The sequence below is a fragment of the Notolabrus celidotus genome, chromosome 4 (assembly GCF_009762535.1).
Source record: "Notolabrus celidotus isolate fNotCel1 chromosome 4, fNotCel1.pri, whole genome shotgun sequence".
In the NCBI taxonomy this organism is placed as follows: domain Eukaryota; kingdom Metazoa; phylum Chordata; class Actinopteri; order Labriformes; family Labridae; genus Notolabrus; species Notolabrus celidotus.
Window position 1 is genome coordinate 666,796 of NC_048275.1, and position 19,464 is coordinate 686,259.

At 43.3% G+C, this 19,464-nt stretch overlaps 1 protein-coding gene across 2 annotated transcripts in view; it reads right to left on the reverse strand.

Annotated features, from left to right (window-relative positions):
* Positions 1-19,464, reverse strand: part of mcu (mitochondrial calcium uniporter) — a 121,519-nt gene that overhangs the window by 3,500 nt on the left and 98,555 nt on the right. For both annotated transcript variants that reach the window (XM_034682523.1, XM_034682524.1), the window contains exons 3-9: positions 10,556-10,619; positions 6,151-6,321; positions 5,711-5,815; positions 5,420-5,580; positions 2,828-3,031; positions 547-663; positions 1-360 (exon numbers count right to left, since the gene is read on the reverse strand). The exon at positions 1-360 is cut by the window's left edge. In XM_034682523.1, the coding sequence (XP_034538414.1) occupies positions 280-360; positions 547-663; positions 2,828-3,031; positions 5,420-5,580; positions 5,711-5,815; positions 6,151-6,321; positions 10,556-10,619 (903 nt within the window). In that variant the 3' untranslated portion in view covers positions 1-279. The remainder of the gene's footprint in view (positions 361-546; positions 664-2,827; positions 3,032-5,419; positions 5,581-5,710; positions 5,816-6,150; positions 6,322-10,555; positions 10,620-19,464) is intronic.

The following is a 19,464-nucleotide window of genomic DNA, read 5'->3' on the forward strand; positions in this document are numbered from 1 at the left end:
TTTCACTTGCAATTCCAACTGGAGATTCAGTCAGGAAAGTAAAAAGAAAAAAAGGAAAAGAAAAAGAAAAGAAAGAAAAAACTAACTCCCACGGTCGAGAGAGGGATGGGAATACCGGGCGTGGGAGAGGGAGGGAGGGAGGGAGGGGGGAAGGTCTGAGGAGTTTGTTTGAGGGTAAGAGGAGAAGGAGGCGGGGGCTGGACGGCAAGAGGGAAGAGGGAGAGGAGGAGGAGGAGGAGGAGGAGGAGGAGGAGGAGGAGGAGGAGGTCACTTTTCCCATCAATTGTTGTTGTCGGTGAGCTGCTTAACCGGGAGCTGGAGCTGGAGCGGGTCCCGGAGACGCTTCAGATCCAACTCCACCTGGAGAGGAGGGATTAGGAGAGGGAGAGAGGGAGAGAGGGAGATGAGATGAAAGTGTGAGGAGAGTGAAAGTAGGTCTACGATACAGCTGTTACAAACCCACGTATTAAAGAGTATGAAAGCACGGTGTGACTGCAGCGCTCCTGCTGCCTTATATAACACCCTGATTTCCCTAAGCGACTGTACCTCAGCGATGTCATCCTTCAGCTTGTTGTACTTCTCAATGTCGAAGCGTGTCCTCTTCACCCCCTTGTGGAAGAACAGCAGGTACTGTCTGTCTCTAGCATCAGGGTAAATATACTCCTGCAGGTGAGAGAGAGAAACACAGAAACATGTTATCATCACACGTCCTCCATCTTCTGATCCTTTCACCAAATCACACCAGAGAGAGAGATCTGACAGGAAGTGGAGCTCAAAGAGGGAGCTGCTGTCTCTGAGGGAGAACCTAGTGGGGACTTATGAAGACTGGATCCACTTCTGGAAGAGAACAGGGTCACATGATCTCGCTTTAAACGAGCTTCAAATGTACCAATCACCTCAAACACAGTCCTTGTCTGTTCCTCCTCAACCTGTTTATATTGTTCATCAGTAATGGAGCCTTCACCAATCCCATGAGCACTCATGCATCCCCATACCACCAGGGACGCTGGCTTTAGACTGTGAGCTGAGAACAAAGCAGGTGGTCCTGCTTTTTGAAGTCACCTTCAGAATAAAAGCATTTGACTGGCATTGGATGCATGGTGTATGCTTATTCACTGTAGATCTTATTTCTGAATCTGATCATCCGTTAACCTCACGAGGGCCAGTCAGGGACAGCCAAAGGGCCGGGTGTGGCCCGGGGGCCGTAAGATGCCCAGGTCTGCTCTTGAGAGTCCTTCTTATACTGAGTCTTATTTCTAACCTGTTGTTAGTTCACCTCTTTGGTTGGAGATGTTCCTCTAGATGTTTTTTCTAGCAGTACATAACATTTTGTGTCCTTTTGTCCCGGTCCCACCTTCTTTTGAACTAGCATCAGATTTAAAATGAGCTTACACTTTTCAGTTTCAACATTTGATTTGTTGTCTTTGCACTATTATTCAAAGGGTTAAATTACCTCCAAACCATCACAGTCTGTTTCTATCAACAGTTTTACACAGTGTCCCAATTTATTTTGGAATTGGGGTTCTACAAATAAAGTGCCAATATGAAGGATGCTTGTTTGTCTAATTATTCTGATGGAAACCTTTTCAGTTTAGTCTCCACCATGAGGCAACATTTACATATTTCCTCAGGCAAACAGTTTAAAACCAAAACAACCAATTACTAAAAACAGTAAACATGTGGAGGCTGCAAATATCCAGAAATTACAAAGTTTGGAACTTCTCTTTGATAAAAACATCACCATGTTATCATTTCTACCCCAAACTCTTTGAATGCACAGCTTGAGTCAAAGTGTAGGACCTTAAAACCCTTTGAATGCACAGCTTGAGTCAAAGTGTAGGACCTTAAAACCCTTTGAATGCACAGCTTGATTCAAAGTGTAGGACCTTGAAACCCTTTGAATGCACAGCTTGATTCAAAGTGTAGGACTTTAAAACCCTTTGAATGCACAGCTTGATTCAAAGTGTAGGACCTTGAAACCCTTTGAATGCACAGCTTGAGTCAAAGTGTAGGACCTTAAAACCCTTTGAATGCACAGCTTGATTCAAAGTGTAGGACCTTAAAACCCTTTGAATGCACAGCTTGAGTCAAAGTGTAGGACCTTAAAACCCTTTGAATGCACAGCTTGATTCAAAGTGTAGGACCTTGAAACCCTTTGAATGCACAGCTTGATTCAAAGTGTAGGACCTTGAAACCCTTTGAATGCACAGCTTGAATCAAAGTGTAGGACCTTGAAACCCTTTGAATGCACAGCTTGATTCAAAGTGTAGGACCTTAAAACTCTTTGAATGCACAGCTTGACTCAAAGTGTAGGACCTTAAAACCCTTTGAATGCACAGCTTGATTCAAAGTGTAGGACTTTAAAACCCTTTGAATGCACAGCTTGAGTCAAAGTGTAGGACCTTAAAACCCTTTGAATGCACATCTTGACTCAAAGTGTAGGACCTTGAAACCCTTTGAATGCACAACTTGACTCAAAGTGTAGGACCTTAAAACCCTTTGAATGCACAGCTTGATTCAAAGTGTAGGACTTTAAAACCCTTTGAATGCACAGCTTGAGTCAAAGTGTAGGACCTTAAAACCCTTTGAATGCACATCTTGACTCAAAGTGTAGGACCTTAAAACCCTTTGAATGCACAGCTTGATTCAAAGTGTAGGACCTTAAAACCCTTTGAATGCACAGCTTGATTCAAAGTGTAGGACCTTAAAACCCTTTGAATGCACAGCTTGAGTCAAAGTGTAGGACCTTAAAACCCTTTGAATGCACAGCTTGAGTCAAAGTGTAGGACCTTGAAACCCTTTGGATGTGTGACAGTGTGAGTCTTACCTGGCGTGTCAGCACGTAGTAGGCGTACATGGCCATGGCCGTGCCGTAAGTGATAAAGTAGGTGACGGGCTCCATGATATCCCAGGAGTACTCCCACCAGGTGAGCCGGGCCAGGATGCCAAACTGGGTGGCCATGTACGCCATGCCGGCCCACATCAGCCAGGTGGTGCGTCGCTCTGCCCTCCTACCCAATTCATCCCTTACCTGCAGAGAGGTCAGGTAGAAAGCACACAGTCAGAGAGTCAGACAGAAGAAGCTGCAAACACCAATGTTCTAGATTCTACTCAGGAAGTTCACTACACAACCAAGACCTTCACACTTCTCCAGGCCTGAGTTGAACCTAGTTTCTCTAGAGTGGATGTAATTCTTCTTCAGGACAGAGTGTACGCTCTATTAATGTTTCAGGGATTGCACCAGCTGAGACAGTTACAACACAGGCTGAAGTTACCTTATAAGTCCACCCCTCAGCTCTTGGTGTGAAGCCTGCAGGAGTATACAGGAGTCACATTGTTTTGAGAAGTTTGATTCTTTGCAGGATGAGGAGGAGGAGTAAAGGATCTGTTTTGTGACCATTAGAAATGATCTCCTCTCCTGCTGTAGTGTGTTTAAAGTTTGTACGATACACTCTTCTAGTTTAGATGCACTTTATGTCTGCATGGTGCAACCACACAATGACACAACCTATGTTACAAACAGGCTGGTTTCAACATAATGTGAAGTGTTGCCTTAGTGCATGAACGTAACAGACACCTCAGAGAGCTGGTGCAACACGCCTCAGAGAGCTGGTGCAACACGCCTCAGAGTGGAGTTCTTTTGTTGCATCAAAAACCACAAACTGTCATGACTGATAAAGTTAAGAGGAAACTCCTCACCTTAAAGAGGCTGGGACAGGAAGTCTTTGACTATTCTGAAACATGATTTAATTTACAGAACTGCAGATTAATCTTATTTGGATGGATTTATTGCCTCTTGACCGAGCGCAGTTCAAACAGAATAAGAGAGGTAAAATATGCAGAGGATCTAGAGAGTGTGGGTGATTGTATGAATAAAGAGATGTCTAAAAAGCAGCAGTGAGATATTTTTTAAACCACTCTCTCCAGATTTACTTTACTTGTAATCATAGACAGTATTATCATGAATATAATTTATATTTCCACCATGTTCTAAAGCTTGAAGCCTTTTCCTTTAACACCAATTTCCACTGGCTGACTGGACAAGGCCTTATATCTGATCTTATTCTTAAAATATTTGTATTCTCCTTTAAAGCCTTTATTTACTCATTTGAGGGGGGTTATAACTTCAGAGGGACGTTCAGATTAAAGATGGTGAGTGTTCGGACCACAAGGAGAAGTGTTTGTATTTCAGTCTGTGGAGTAAAACTGTGGAACAGACTCAGTGTGGAGCTGCAGCAATGTCTGAACATAATCCAGTTCAAGAAGAGGTTTAAAGAAATGATTTTCATGAGGTACAAGGAGGAAGACGAGTGCTGAGAATCATGAGGGGTTCACTTTAGTTTGTAGGTGTAAATATGAAGGTTTGAGGTGTGAATGAGTAAAACACCAGATAATCATGAATAAAGGGATTAGATAAGTTTTAACTTCTTCCTCCTTTTCACACATGTACAGTAAAAAGTGCTTGTTGATATTGATTTTGTTTCTTTTGTATAACTGTTTCTTCTTTTTTCTGGTATGCTTTTTTTAAAATATATTTTTACTTTGACATGTTTGAAATAAAGAATAAATCTATAAAAATGATTTATTGGTCAATTATTCCATCACTTTATTCTGTTTCATTTGAGTTTATTCTTTTGAATCTTTTGTATTTTGTTTTGTTGAATTCTTAGACTTCCTTCACTCCTCTCTGTTAGCTTTGTTTGTCAAAGCACTTAGGAAGAAACTGCACACAAGAAAAATGATAATGTATTAAACTGATGAAATCATTTCTCAGGTGGAGTGGAATTTTAGAATTGAAAGGTTGACATAAGTCCTGAGAAGTGTGGGAACTAAAATACATTGTATTAATAAAGCTGCTTATTTGCATGACAGATAAATCAATTGATCATACATCATGATTATAACTATGTAAAATATAAACCCTCCAATCTCTCATGAGTTTTTTTATTTGTGTATGTTTCTCTGTGAATGAAAAAGCAGATACTTTAAATCTATTTAAAAACAAAGCCTTATATCTGCTCTTCTTTTTAAAAACATCTCCTTTAATACCTTTATTATTCATTCATTCACTCATTCATTATTTTTTATTTTATAATTATATTTTGTTTTAGTATTTAAAAACAAAAAATCTATAAAAATGATTTCTTGTTCTTGTGTTTGATGTCTTCCCTCCTCTCTGTCTGTTAAAGGTTTGTTTTGTCATCCTGCTTTGTTTCTCAGCACTTTGTTTTTAAAGGTATAAATAAAGTTATCATTATTATAACTGCATCCAAAGTTCTATATGAGTTATCTTTAAGTTCTAGATGAATTATGTGTGTGGAATCCTAAACCGGCCTTCAGACAGTGAGAACATCATTCAGCTGTATGCTCTTGTTGCGTAACATCTTGATTGGTGGTTAGTGAGGTCTGAGGATCCAACCTTCTCCAGGGGGCGGAGTTGAGTGTTGAGTTCCTCCAGTCGTGAGATCAGCTCCCGCTCTTTCCCGAGCTGGTGCTCCTCGATGCGCAGGGTGGTGTAGAGCTGCTGCACCAGGAACTTGACATCATTCAGCCTCTCTGCTTCCTCGTGGGGCAGCAGCTCTGAACACACACAAACCATAATAAACAGAGACACACTTTAATATCATGATCCACCTGCTGGCTGTAAAACCATTCTCTCCTTTCTGTGACTCAGAGCCAGCAGCTCAGCCGCTCCTCTGCCCGTCCTCACCTCTCCTGGGTGGCCGCACGAGGTGTGTGGTGTCGTTAATGACGAGCTTGAAATCATCCAGCAGCAGGATGTCTATGCCTGTGGAGGAGGCAACCCTCGCTCCATCTGCACAGAGAGACAAACGGGAGGAGAGAGAGGCGGTGAGAGGGATGGAGCGGTGATGGGGAGCCACTTCAAACACCCTTGACATCTTCTGATTATCAGGCTTGTTGCTGTCTCATTATCATGAGAGGTAAAAGCAGATGCACTTAAACACTCTGAGTAAGATTTCAAGCACCAGTTGTTCCCGTATAACGAGGCTCTCAGAAGAGTGAGGCTGAAACATTATTCCACGGTGCAGGCAGCGGAGGAGGTATGAAACTGCTCTCCATCCTGTGTGTGGATGACCTGCAGGGGGAGAGGATGCAGGTGAAGTGCATGCACAGTATTCTTGAACCTACCCGTGGAGTAGATAGCTACCCGGTCGATGCCTCTGTCTTCCGCCTGGAGCTGCTGCAGAAAGACTCCCACGCTGTCGCTGAGGGGCTTGAGGGTGAACTGACAGCGCTCTCGCCTGGACGGCAAACTGACCGAGATCACCGGCAGCCCGTTCTGATACACCACCGTCACCTCTGAGGGGGGGAGGCAAGAGAGGGAGGGTGAGACAGACACAGGAGATGTAGAAGGACACATGAGGAGGATCTTAAAGGAATCATGGAGACAAAGTTTGATGCATTCAGCCCTGACTGATTCAAGAAACTATTAGTTTGCACTCTCTGGACAAAGAGGGGATTGTAAGTTGAGGGGAACGTCACTCTCTTGCAACAATTAGGAGGATATGTGTTTGACCTGCAGACTGAGTGTGAGACTCAAACTAAGCACAGAAATGATCCTGATGAAGGAACTGCACTGATATCTTTAACGATAGTCATTAGCATTCAAAATATAACATTTCCAAAGCAGTGAGCCCAAAGAGCTTCACAGACAGGAGGAAGATCAACAATGCACAGAGAAAGGTGAAGGGTTGTGAAGCTCACAGACACACACTCTCTGAATACTTGATTTAAATACTCTGTTGAAATGCTTTAAGTGTTTTAAAGACCGGTTAAAGAGTCTCCATCTGATGTGAGGAGGCTGCAGGGGACACAGATGAGTTCACTCTGAGCCACAGGGACGACCAGAGGACAGCGTTGCCAGGTTGGGGGATTTGTGTGCACTCTGGTGGTTTTTGATCCAGGTGAATCTGGCAACACCGCCAGAAGAGATCGCTCGGAGGACCTGAGTGATCGTGCCGGGGTGCAGGGGATTCAAAGTTCTGATTAAAGAAGTGGAAGCTAATCTACAGAGGGATTTCAAAACAAGTCATTTCAAAATGTGTTCTTGATCCTTCTCTTGGAAACCTGACAGCAGCACTTTGTAAGTACTGCAGATGTGAGAGACTGACTGACCCCCCCATACAGAGGGAGGTCAGACTGAGACCCCCATGCAGAGGGAGGTCGGACTGAGACCCCCATGTAGAGGGAGGACTAACTGAGATCCCCATGTAGAGGGAGGACGGATTGAGACCACCATGTAGAGGGAGGACTGACTGGCCCCCCATGTAGAGGGAGGACTGACTGGCCCCCCATGTAGAGGGAGGACTGACTGACCCCCCATGTAGAGGGAGGACTAACTGACCCCCCCATGTAGAGGGAGGACTGACTGACCCCACCATGTAGAGGGAGGACTGACTGACCCCCCCATGTAGAGGGAGGTACAGAAGTCCAGGTGAGACTTAAAGAGAGCTTTCTTTATTTCTAGAGAGGTTTCTAAAATAAATTATAATCCAGATACTTTTTGATAACCAATCCAATCCTAATCCAGAAAGTTATATTTTGGGGAATTTGATCTTTATTGATAGGACAGCTGAAGACAGACAGGAAGTGTGAGGAGTACAGAGTGAGGGGAGACGTGCAGCTAACGGTCCCGGCTGGTAGTCCAGACAGTGACCTCTCCGATGAGGACTACAGCCTCCGTGTATGAGGGGACCACCCCAAAAAGTTGCATTTTTCAAAACTGTTCACAGAAAGAAGTTTAATTTGTGACCCAAACTACAAACCGGAGCTCCACCTGTTGGAGGAATTCATCAGCTATCAAACTGAGAGGACTGGAAGCAGAACTTCAGACCAAGAACAACATGCAACAACTTAAAAACAGGAACATCAAAACCCAGGCAGAGCAGGAGACCGGAGTTACACCTTTAAGTTTATGAAAATATTAAGTCTTGCTTTCTTCTGGGACGGTGACAGCAGGAATGATCTCTAACTCCTCTCAGATGTCTGATTGCACACATTCATTTAAGCACCATTCTCTGTGTTCCTCAGAGCGCTCACACACAGGCAGGAGAATATGCACAAGCTGAAATATGTAGACACACACGTTTGCTGAGTGTTGTGTTGCCAAACAGCCCTCATTCCTCTGCTGTCAGAGCCTGAAAATCAATCCTCTATAATACAGCTAACCTCCACCTTACAGACTCTAATGTTGATGTGTTGATGCCAACCACTGATACTTCTTATTCCCTCAGAGAAGCAGAGACACGTCTCCCTGTAATGAAGCCGTGTGCTCGGTTACACACCCACCGTCTCCATGCAGCAGCAGAGAGGGAACATTGAATCTGTTCACCTGGAACTTAAAGTCTGATCTGTCAACACTGCTCAGAAGTTAATGGTGATTTAGTGTTCCAGTGTTTGGTGCATGCTCTCAGCTGCTCTGGCTGTTTGGACAGCCGCTGTGAGAATCGTCGTTCTTGCTGCAAACAGCTGAGCCCGAGTTCTGCTCAGTGGCACTTTGTGTTTCTTGCACTCTAATAATAAAACCCAGCTCTCTTGGTTTGGAGCCGAACGCTGGTTTTAATGAGCCAACACAGCTTATACTGTTATCATGCTGAGTGGCCCCCGATGACACGGCCATGAATCAACACAGAGAGCTGCAGGCCCACGGCGGAGGTGATCCAAGCTGCACCCAACAGCCTCCTGCTCCAGGACCACTGCAGTGAATCAGCAGATCTCTGCTTGGGCTCGCACCAAGAGAGGAAGCATCATCGGCTGGCACGCGCTGCAGCGGCCAGGCTCGGTTTCAAGATGCTTTTCTCATCTGAGTTCTGAGACGCAGCGGTGCAGACGTTTAACTTCACACCGGCTCCTTCATTACTCTGACAATCTGAGCCGGTCTCCTTCTGCACCTGCTCCCTTTGTTCCCCTCCGTTCTGTCATCACAGACACACAGACTGAAGCAGGGCCGTGCATAAGAGATCGATCATCATTGACTGTTCCTCATTTCACAGAGTTAAAATCAGACTGTTAACAGTTTGATTCAACAAACAGGAGCAGCCTTAAAAGCAGACATCTGCTGGGTGCAGGAGTCATCCTGAAAGCAATCACTCGAACCTGATGTGAGCAAAAGGTTTCACACTGAAGCACTCAGAGCTTCCCACTAACTACACTGCGTGCACAATTATTAGGCACGTGAGTGTTTTTGTGAATATGTTAAAAACTATGTTAACAGTCGTTTTCAAATTTGTCAAGAAGTCAGATAGTGAATATATTTCTTCAGCTGTGTGGTTAAATGAAGCTTTTCAAATTATGTTGGCTGTATTTTTAAATAAATGCAGAATCTGCAGAAATGAGCGTGACACATTATTATGTATGTTGGTGATAAGAGCATATAACTTGTAAAAATTAAGAACTAGGCATCATTTTAAACATTCTGTTGATTGAAAATAATAATATTTACTACAACTGTATTCAAACTTCAAGAAAAACAAGAGTTTTCTTTACATTTGTTACAAAATAAAACATTTCAAATCTAAAGTGTTTCTCTAATGTTCAATATAACCTCCTTTTCTTTCAGTGAGGGTCAGAGGTCAGAGGTCAGAGGTCACTGTAAACTGATTTAGTTTCTGATGACTTCTCTGCTGACTCTGTGAGCTGTACCTTATATGGCTTTCCAAAGAGACTCTTTTGAGCTCTATTTCTTGCCATTACTGTAAATGATCTCCTTTATTATTGACCACAAGTCCTCAGTCGGGTTGAGATGGGGTGAGCAGGCCGGCCAGTTCATGAGGCGAGTTCTTAATTTTCACAAGTTATATGCTCTTATCACCAACATGCATAATAATGTGTCACGCTCATTTCTGCAGATTCTGCATTTATCTAAAAATACAGCCAAAAAGCATCATTTAACCACACAGCTGGAGAAATATATTCACTATCTGACTTCTTGACAAATTTGGAAACGACTGTTAACATAGTTTTTAACATATTCACAGAAATACTCACATGCCTAATAATTGTGCACGCAGTGTATCTACAAACACATTTGACTCTGCTTTAAAATGATGGACTTTTAGGAGCTGGTCCGCTGCACATGACCCCAATTTCCCAAAATAATTTACAGTTTGAACTCAACAAACTACAGGAGAGTTAAAGGGGACCGGAGTAATGCACGGCTCTGTAGCTCACAGTGTGAGGACCATGTGGTTATCTCTCTTCTGGAGCTGCAGCTAACGAAGCCCACTTCAAAATCAAATCCTCACGTTCTGCTGCTGCCTCCCTGCTTCTCCTGCACGCTCCAAATCTCTCCTGCACTTTCAGGCACACCAGCAGATGCTATCCCAGGACAGATTCCATATTAATGACTGCTGGCTGTTTACTCCAAATGAGACTCGGCTGTCTGATCAATGCACAAGTCCTGGAGGCGCAGGACTCATTAGTCTCAGGCTGGAAACAGAGGGTTTTCTTTAAAAGGAGGGAAACCCCTGATACGGCTCAGATGGTCAGAAATAAAGTGAATGAAGAAGAGGGAGGTGAGGAGGAGAGGACTTACCCTCTGGAGCAGCGGAGGTACACAACAGTCTCTGGCCGTGCCATGAGGGGGCGCCCCTCCAAATCTGCAGACAGGGAGAGAAAGAGAAGAGCCGGGTTAGTCCACATCTTTTCCTTGTGTTTCCATTCTAGAGGGAACATGAGCCAGAGAGTGACACTCTGCAACACAACACTCCAACACTCTATGACAGGTTTGATTCTGAGAGACTGATGAGTATCATGTTGCAAAATGGCTCCCCCTGTTCCAGTTTGCAGAAACGTTTCCTTGTGCAGACTGGAGCCACACCCAAGGAGAGCACATTAACAGATCTGACTGCAGCTTCCTGGTCATGGAAATACTCTAAAACACACACACACACACACACACACACACACACACACACACACACACACACACACACACACACACACACATGCAGAGCCTCAGACTTCAAAGTGCAACAGTACCCGTACTTAAAAAACACCACTTGGAGGAAACACCACAGAGGGAGACACAGAGAGAAGGCAGCCAAATGCAGCCTGAATATTAACAATGTGGTTCTGTATGAATTCTCTACTTGTGTCACAGGCTGAGTGAGAGAAGGAGGGAGAGAGGGAGGGAGGAAGGGAGGGAGGGAGCAGGGGGAGAGGGAGGGAGGGAGGGAGGGAGGGAGGAAGGGAGGGAGGGAGGAGAGAGAGCAGCAGAGCTTGGGGAAACCCTCGTTTTTTTCTCTCCTCTGTTGCTACAGTACACCGTCACCCCAGCGAAGGAGGAGGGTCCATATGCGCCGCATTACAGAGCTTGTCACGTTTTCAGCCATGGCGCCTTAAAAGGCAGGAGACAGGCTGTCAGATCTCCTCACACTTACAGAGAGAGAGAGAGAGAGAGAGAGAGAGAGAGAGAGAGAGAGAGAGACAGCCGGGGGGTAAGAACAAACCTCCTCTGATAGAAAGAAGTTTTAGTTCTGCCCACATTCACAAACAGAGTCTTCCTCCTCTCTCTGCAGCTCCAACACGTCTCTGTGACTCTGCTGACTGATCATCAGATTTAATAAGCGCTGCATGAAGTCAGGGAGTCTGTGATGATGCTGTGGTTTTATTAAAGCCTCTGGAAATTCAGATTAAAAAAGAGGAAGATGCAAATATGATCACTAAGTTTGGCGTCTCATTACGTACCCACAATCATCTGAGTGACATAAATATTTATAACTGTGAGATCCTCCTCAGCTCATCTCACTGAAGAGACTGTTTCTGAGAAGTGTGTGGGCACAACAATGGAACATGTGACACTGTGTGTGTGTTTGATTCAGAATCAGAGGAAGTCCTGTCATCTGAAAGTACTCATTAAAACTTGCCTCTGAATGTTACCTGATGTTTTATATCACAGTTAAAGCATATATATAAAGTTCTTATGAAAGTCAGCTGAGGTCCTCTTTACTGGTGTGAGGCCTTCAGCTCCTGTGAGGACTATCAGCTGCTGAAGAAACAGACTGATGCCTCTTTGAGACCTCCAAAAGGAAACAAGACCATCCCCAGACCCACTCCACATGAATCTTCTCTGGTGGAAACAGTTCAGTGATGTCATGTAACCATTAAAGGATGCAAGAGTCATTCAATGTCCCATATTTAAGGTAGCATTAAGAGTCACTGTTATGGAGAGGACTGGAGAGTGTACTGGAGTCTCTGAAGTCTCAGTACACTAAGGGGTTAAATGTAGAAGTGGTGGTATGTGTACCAGAGTGCAGCGTCCCCCTGAGAGCACTGACCAGACGATGCTGCAGCCCCTCTGAGAGCCGTTTGCTAACTGACCTTAAGTAACAAGAGAAAAAGAGACAGGTGCCCGTTAAACTGAGGCGAGGCTGAGAGAGAGAAACACAGAGAGTCAGAAAGTTCAGGGTGAAGGAAAGAAAGGAAAGAAAGGAAAGAAAGGAAAGAAAGGAAAGAAAGGAAAGAAAGGAAAGAAAGGAAAGAAAGGAAAGAAAGGGAAAACTCTGTCAGGTAGAACTAAAGGGGCATTTGGACCGGTGGAACTTTACTCCTGAACTTTGTGCATTTGGACCGATGGACCCAGGGTCTACATTTAGTTCAGGGGTAGATAATCTACCCCCTAAAAAGCCCCTGCTAGGGGGGTACTTTTCAAAGGTCCCAGGACTTTCAGGGGGCGGGGCCTGCAATGCTGAACGTATCTGATTGGTAGATTAACCTCAGTGTTTTTATTCCTCCCTCCGTCCACAATAACATCACACACATCTGTGATTCTCTTGATTTCTCTTTCTTTCATTAGTTTTTATTTGTTCTATCTTGTTTGTATGTGTGTGTACTTTTCAAAAGAAGAAGCTGTGATTCTCTTGATTTAGCAGCTTGTAACAGTAGTCTTCTCTCAGCCCACCGTGAATGCGTCTCTCCTCCCGGTGTTCCGGTTTTAAAAGTGACTCTGTAAACTGGAGACCTTCAGCTGAACGTGTCAGTGTTTGTGTTGATTCATTCTTTGCTTTTTACATGTTTTTAACCGCAGGCACAACATTTTCACTTTTTTTCATGTTTTTCTGCTTTTGGAGCACAATTTCAAGTTTGAGGAAAATTTATTTTTTCAACAGGGTCAACTTTTTTGTCAATTTTTTTTTCAAATTGTATTTTTTTTCAAAAAAAAAAAAATTGTCAAAAAAATTTTTTGTCAAAACTTTTTTGGTCAAAATTTTAAATTTCAATTTTTTTTTCAAATTTTTTTTCAAATTTTTTTTTTTCAAAAATTTTTTTTCAAATTTTTTTGTTCAAAGTTTTTTTTCAAAGTTTTTTTTCAGTTTTTTGATCAAAATTTTTTTTTCAATTTTTTCCAAAAACCATTCAGTCATTGTTGTTTCCATCTGTGATTCTCTTGATTTCTCTTTCTTTCATTAGTTTTTATTTGTTCTATCTTGTTTGTATGTGTGTGTACTTTTCAAAAGAAGAAGCTGTGATTCTCTTGATTTAGCAGCTTGTAACAGTAGTCTTCTCTCAGCCCACCGTGAATGCGTCTCTCCTCCCGGTGTTCCGGTTTTAAAAGTGACCCTGTAAACTGGAGACCTTCAGCTGAACATGTCAGTGTTTGTGTTGATTCATTCTTTGCTTTTACATGATTTAACCGCAGGCACAACATTTTCACTTTTTTTCATGTTTTTCTGCTTTTGGAGCACAATTTCAAGTTTGAGGAAAATTTATTTTTTCAACAGGGTCAACTTTTTTGTCAATTTTTTTTTGTCAAATTGTATTTAAAAAAAAAAAAAAAATGTAAAAAAAAAAATGTGTCAAAAAAAAAATTTGTCAAAACATTTTTGTCAAAACATTTTTTGTCAAAACATTTTTGGACAAAACATTTTTGGTCAAAATTTTAAATTTCAAAAAAAAAATTGAAATTTTTTTTTCAGTTTTTTTTCGAAGTTTTTTGTTCAAAAGTTTTTTTCAAAGTTTTTTGTTCAAAAAATTATTTTTAATTTTTTTTCAATTTTTTTTTTCAATTTTTTCCAAAAACCATTCAGTCATTGTTTTTTCCATCTGTGATTCTCTTGATTTCTCTTTCTGTCATTAGTTTTTATTTGTTCTATCTTTTTTGTATGTGTGTGTACTTTTCAAAAGAAGAAGCTGTGATTCTCTTGATTTAGCAGCTTGTAACAGTAGTCTTCTCTCAGCCCACCGTGAATGCGTCTCTCCTCCCGGTGTTCTGGTTTTAAAAGTGACCCTGTAAACTGGAGACCTTCAGCTGAACGTGTCAGTGTTTGTGTTGATTCATTCATTGCTTTTTACATGATTTAACCACAGGCACAACATTTTCACTTTTTTTCATGTTTTTCTGCTTTTGGAGCACAATTTCAAGTTTGAGGAAAATTTAGTTTTTCAACAGTGTCAACTTTTTTTATTCTTTTTTTTTTTTTTCAAATTGTATTTTTTTTCAAAAAAAGAAAATTGTCAAAAAAAAAAAATTGTCAAATTTTTTTTTGTCAAAACATTTTTGGTCAAAATTTTAAATTTCAATTTTTTTTTTCAAAATTTTTTTCAAAGTTTTTTTTTCAAAATTTTTTTTGCAATTTTTTCCAAAAACCATTCACATTCATTCTTGTTTCCATCTGTGATTCTCTTGATTTCTCTTTCTTTCATTAGTTTTTATTTGTTCTATCTTTTTTGTATGTGTGTGTACTTTTCAAAAGAAGAAGCTGTGATTCTCTTGATTTAGCAGCTTGTAACAGTAGTCTTCTCTCAGCCCACCGTGAATGTGTCTCTCCTCCCGGTGTTCCGGTTTTAAAAGTGACCCTGTAAACTGGAGCCCTTCAGCTGAAAGTGTCAGAGTTTGTGTTGATTCATTCTTTGCTTTTTACATGATTTAACCGCAGGCACAACATTTTCACTTTTTTTCATGTTTTTCTGCTTTTGGAGCACAATTTCAAGTTTGAGGAAAATTTATTTTTTCAACAGGGTCAACTTTTTTTTTTTTTTTTTTAAATTGTTTTTTTTTTTTTCAAAAAAAGAAAATTGTCAAAAAAAAAATTGTCAAAATTTTTTTGGGTCAAAACATTTTTGGTCAAAATTTTAAATTTAAATTTCTTTTTTCAAAATTTTTTTTCAAAGTTTTTTTTTCAAAAATTTTTGTTAAGTTTTTTTTCAAAGTTTTCTGTTCAAATTTTTTTTTCAAATTTTTTTTTTCAATTTTTTTTTTCAATGTTTTTTTTCAAAGTTTTTTTTCAAAGTGTTTTGTTCAAATTTTTTTTTTTCAATTTTCAATTTTTCAATCTTTTAAAAGTGACCCTGTAAACTGGAGACCTTCAGCTGAACGTGTCAGTGTTTGTGGAGTTTACACAGCTGTTGAAACACAGAGGGAGTTCCTGGGAATGCAAACTAGTTTAGTTTTTATTAAGATTTCAAAATATCCTCATCAGATATTTAATGATGGTCTAAAGACGTTTATGAGGGATGCATCCGGCTGAGAGTCTCCAGTTAACAGGGTCGCTGTTAACACCAAAACAACGGCGATCACTCTCACACATGCACACCTTCCCTCTGCGATGAGCTCAGGAGTTTCCTTGTATCTCAGCTTCCAAACAGACCTGATTTCATTTCACTCAGCGTCCTGTGTTTGGATGTTTTTCTGCACGCTGTGTGTAATATCAGATTTATGACTATGCAAGCAATCTCTGACTCGCACTGATCTGCACCACGACCACAGACACTCCTCACATCTCCTGCTTTACAGGGTTACACTGACAGCTCTGCAGAGAGAAGATACTGAGCAGCAGTGTGTGTGTGTGTGTGTGTGTGTGTGTGTGTGTGTGTGTGTGTGTGTGTGTGTGTGTGTGTGTGTGTGTGTGTGTGTACATTCTGTCACTGCTGACAGACTCTGTGGATCTGTAGCACTGAGCTGAACACAGCTTTGTCGTCTACCCAACAGAATCTTTCTAACTAGGCAGCCGGCTCATGGTGGACTTCAGAGAGGCAGGATGAAGGCAAAGGAACTGGTCTGGATGCTGAAGCCAGATCTGATCATTACTCAGTAACACACACATCATCATGTGTAACTGTGTGAGACAGACACGGACAGAGGAAGCTCTGAATACAATCACTACTTCTACTGTATGTCTCATGAGAGCGCACAGGGACACAGCAGGAGACCCGGGGAGAACATGAATCTGGTTTCTGAAGTCTGGATCTGATTTCCCTTCATCACTTTGATCCTCAGAGTTAAACAGGATGCAGTTTCAGGAAGTTTCACAGTAGCTGTTGGAACAAACACAGTATCATCTCTCTGACCAGCAGCTCAGGGACGACCTGTTACCCCAGCATCGATCTGACAAACACAGCCGCCAATCAAACACCCGGGTACACTCCTGACTGAATGTCCCGGCTGTCCGTCAGAGAGCGAGGCTGCCAATCACATCTCTGCTGTTCTCTAATCCAGCGTTCAGTCCAAACAAGCATCCTGCATGAACAAGCAGCGACGCTACCCTAATGTTTAGATCTACACCAACAATGACAGCTACCCACTTCTTCCCTCTGTGAGCTTTGTTGGGGATTGACATTAATTAGTGATGAGGTGCTAAACAGATCTCAGCTGCTGCTCTGTTTTCCTGGAGATATTGTCCTCAGGCGTTCAGAGCAACACTGACGGTGCAGCAGTCAGACGCTCAGAGAGGATCCACAGATGGAGGGCCTCGCTCGGTCTGCAGCGGTTTCATGTTCCTGTGAGAATCCCCGAGGGAACTCTGAACTTCTTGAAAACTCATTTTAACTTTTTTTCATTTCTGAAACAACAGAGGAGACGATAAAGAAGACTAGAATCTCATTTTGGGAAAGTTGCTGTTTGGTCTGCAGCAGAGATGCAGGACTCAGATAAAGAGGTCGGCTATAAACTCAGCAACAACACAGAGATAAGAGCGGCATGAGAAACAAAGAGAGGGTGGAGAACTGGGCAGAGCCAGAGTGGGATCTCATTCTGGCTCTCACCGTCCTGCAGCAACAAGCCAATCACAGGAAGCAACATCCTGAAGCTCAGGGACTGAAATCTTCAGACAGGGCGACACCATCAGTGAGAACATGATGCTTTCCAAAAGTCATGCAGAATCAGTCCAGGTCAGTTTAGAGGGGAACTGGTTTGGGGGACTCGACTTGGATTTGTCTTTGGTGAATCTGACTCAGGCTGTTGCCTCACAGATAGAAGGTTCCTGGTTCAAATCCCCAGCCAGGCAGGTACCTTTCTGTGTGGAGTTTGCATGTTCTCCCCGTGCATGTATGGGTTCTCTCTGGGTTCCTCCCACAGTCCAAAAGCATCCTCACCAGGTTGATTGATCACTCCAAATTGCCTGTAGGTCTGAGTGTGGGTCTGTCTCTCAGTGTTAGCCCTGTGATAGGTTGGCGACCTGTCCAGGGTGTACCCTGCCTTCCACCCAAAGCCAGATGGGATAGGCTCCACCCCCCGTGACCCCTAACAGGATAAGCGGTCCAGATAATGGATGGATGGACTCTGACTCTATTTGAACAATGAGGACTTGAGGCTCAGCTTGGATTCAAGGTTTGGTGACTCGACTATAACTCTGGTTTAAAAGAATGAATGAAGTGAGAGGACGGCTCCATCTTTAAATCTGGGTCATAAGCAGACTGTGTTTTGAAAAAGAAAGATGGCGGTCACCGTACTGAATGAACTCCCCGTCGGCTCAGAGGCTCCCTGATCAGGACTGTTGAGCTCTCCTCTCCTACACTACCTGAGCTGACTGAGCTCTGATGTGCCTCCGTGTTGAAATGTGAGTTCATGTGTCTGAACAAAAACACTGACAGGCGTCTCTCGGCTCCACGAGGAGCCCAAACAGAGATTAGTCTTCTGATGGGATGACACGCTGAGGTCTGCAATAACTGCACATTCTGCAGAGAGCGATCCAGCTCTGCTCGGCTCATTCATTAACTTCAGGAAGCTTTCACCGAGACACAACACCAGCAGCAGCACCGACCCACACACCCTGACACAGGGCAGCATCACAGACAGTGTGTGTGTGTGTGTGTGTGTGTGTGTGTGTGTGTGGATCCATCTGCAGAGTGACAGGAATGAGTGAATGTACCTTTGCAGGTGGCGTGTGTGTACGTGTGTGTACGTGTGTGTACGTGTGTGTACGTGTGTGTACGTGTGTGTACGTGTGTGTTTGTGCACCCATCTGTTGGCCGGTCTGTTAGTCAGTGGTTGTTGCAGAGCGCCCCCCCCCCCCCCCATCCCTCCCTCGGCACACAGCCACTGAAACACCGCCTGAAATATTTAACAGCAAAGCAGCAGCAGTCAATAGCACAGCAACCTTGGAATCAATGTCATACGGCTAAGAGAGAGGGAGAGAAAGGAGGACGCAGGCGGGTACAGACGGTGGCTGGAAAGATGGATGGATGGATGGATGAGCTTGAAAGAGTGGAAGAGATGTGTGTGTGTGTGTGTGTGGGGGGGGGGGGGGGGGTAGAGGAGGAGAAAGAATGGAGGATAAATGGAGGAGCAGCAGGGGAGCGATCGAGATAAATGAAGGCTGGAGTAAAAGCGTGTGAGTCACGAGCGCGCCTGCATTTCTAACCATGTGCTGCATATACTGTACCCTGCAGCAGACAATCCCCCCCCACTGAAACGTGACTGTAGTGAGAGCGCTGTAGAGAGGGAGAGAGGAGAGGAGAGGAGAGGAGAGGAGAGGAGAGGAGGGGAAGAAGGGAAACAGAGAGTGAGAAAAAGGGAGAAAGCACCGAAAGGGAGGGAGAGATGGAGCAGGAGACTCACTGGTAGAGGAGGAGGGAGAAGAGGAGGAAGAGGAGGAGGAGGAGGGGGGAACTGCTGAACACTGCAGTAAAGGAATCCCTCGTCTAGGAAGGGGGGTTGCCCCTGCCTTCACTCTCCCTCCCTCCCTCCCTCCCTCCCTCCCTCCCTCCCTCCATCTTACTCACGCTGAATCCTGATGAGCTGGTTTTGATCTCAGCTCAAATCTCATCTGCACTGCGCTTTACCTTCCCCTGCATTTCTTCACATGTGTGCATTTTTCCTTCAATTAAAATAAAAACACTCATCACTTCAGAGCCCCGCCTCCTCTGCAGCAGGCGGGGACCCGGTAGATTACACGGTGCACGCTGTGGGAGATCAAATCAATCTAATACACTCAGGAACACGTAACGCTGTTCTGAGATGCTGCTGAGGCCGAGTCCATCTCTGCTCTCACATAATGCAATAACATGAGAGAGAGGTATAATATTGATCTGCAGTGGAGGTTAATCATCCTTAAGCAGTTTAAGAACGCAACAAAGACCTGACACTTTTCAGGGAAGAGAGATGAAAACAGCACAGACTGTAGAAACCTGCAGGAGAGAGAAGCTGCTGCAGCTCCAACATCAATATCCTCCCTAAGTGCAACCTTCTCTCTGTGCCACGATGAATCCAGGCAGTGTAATGGCATT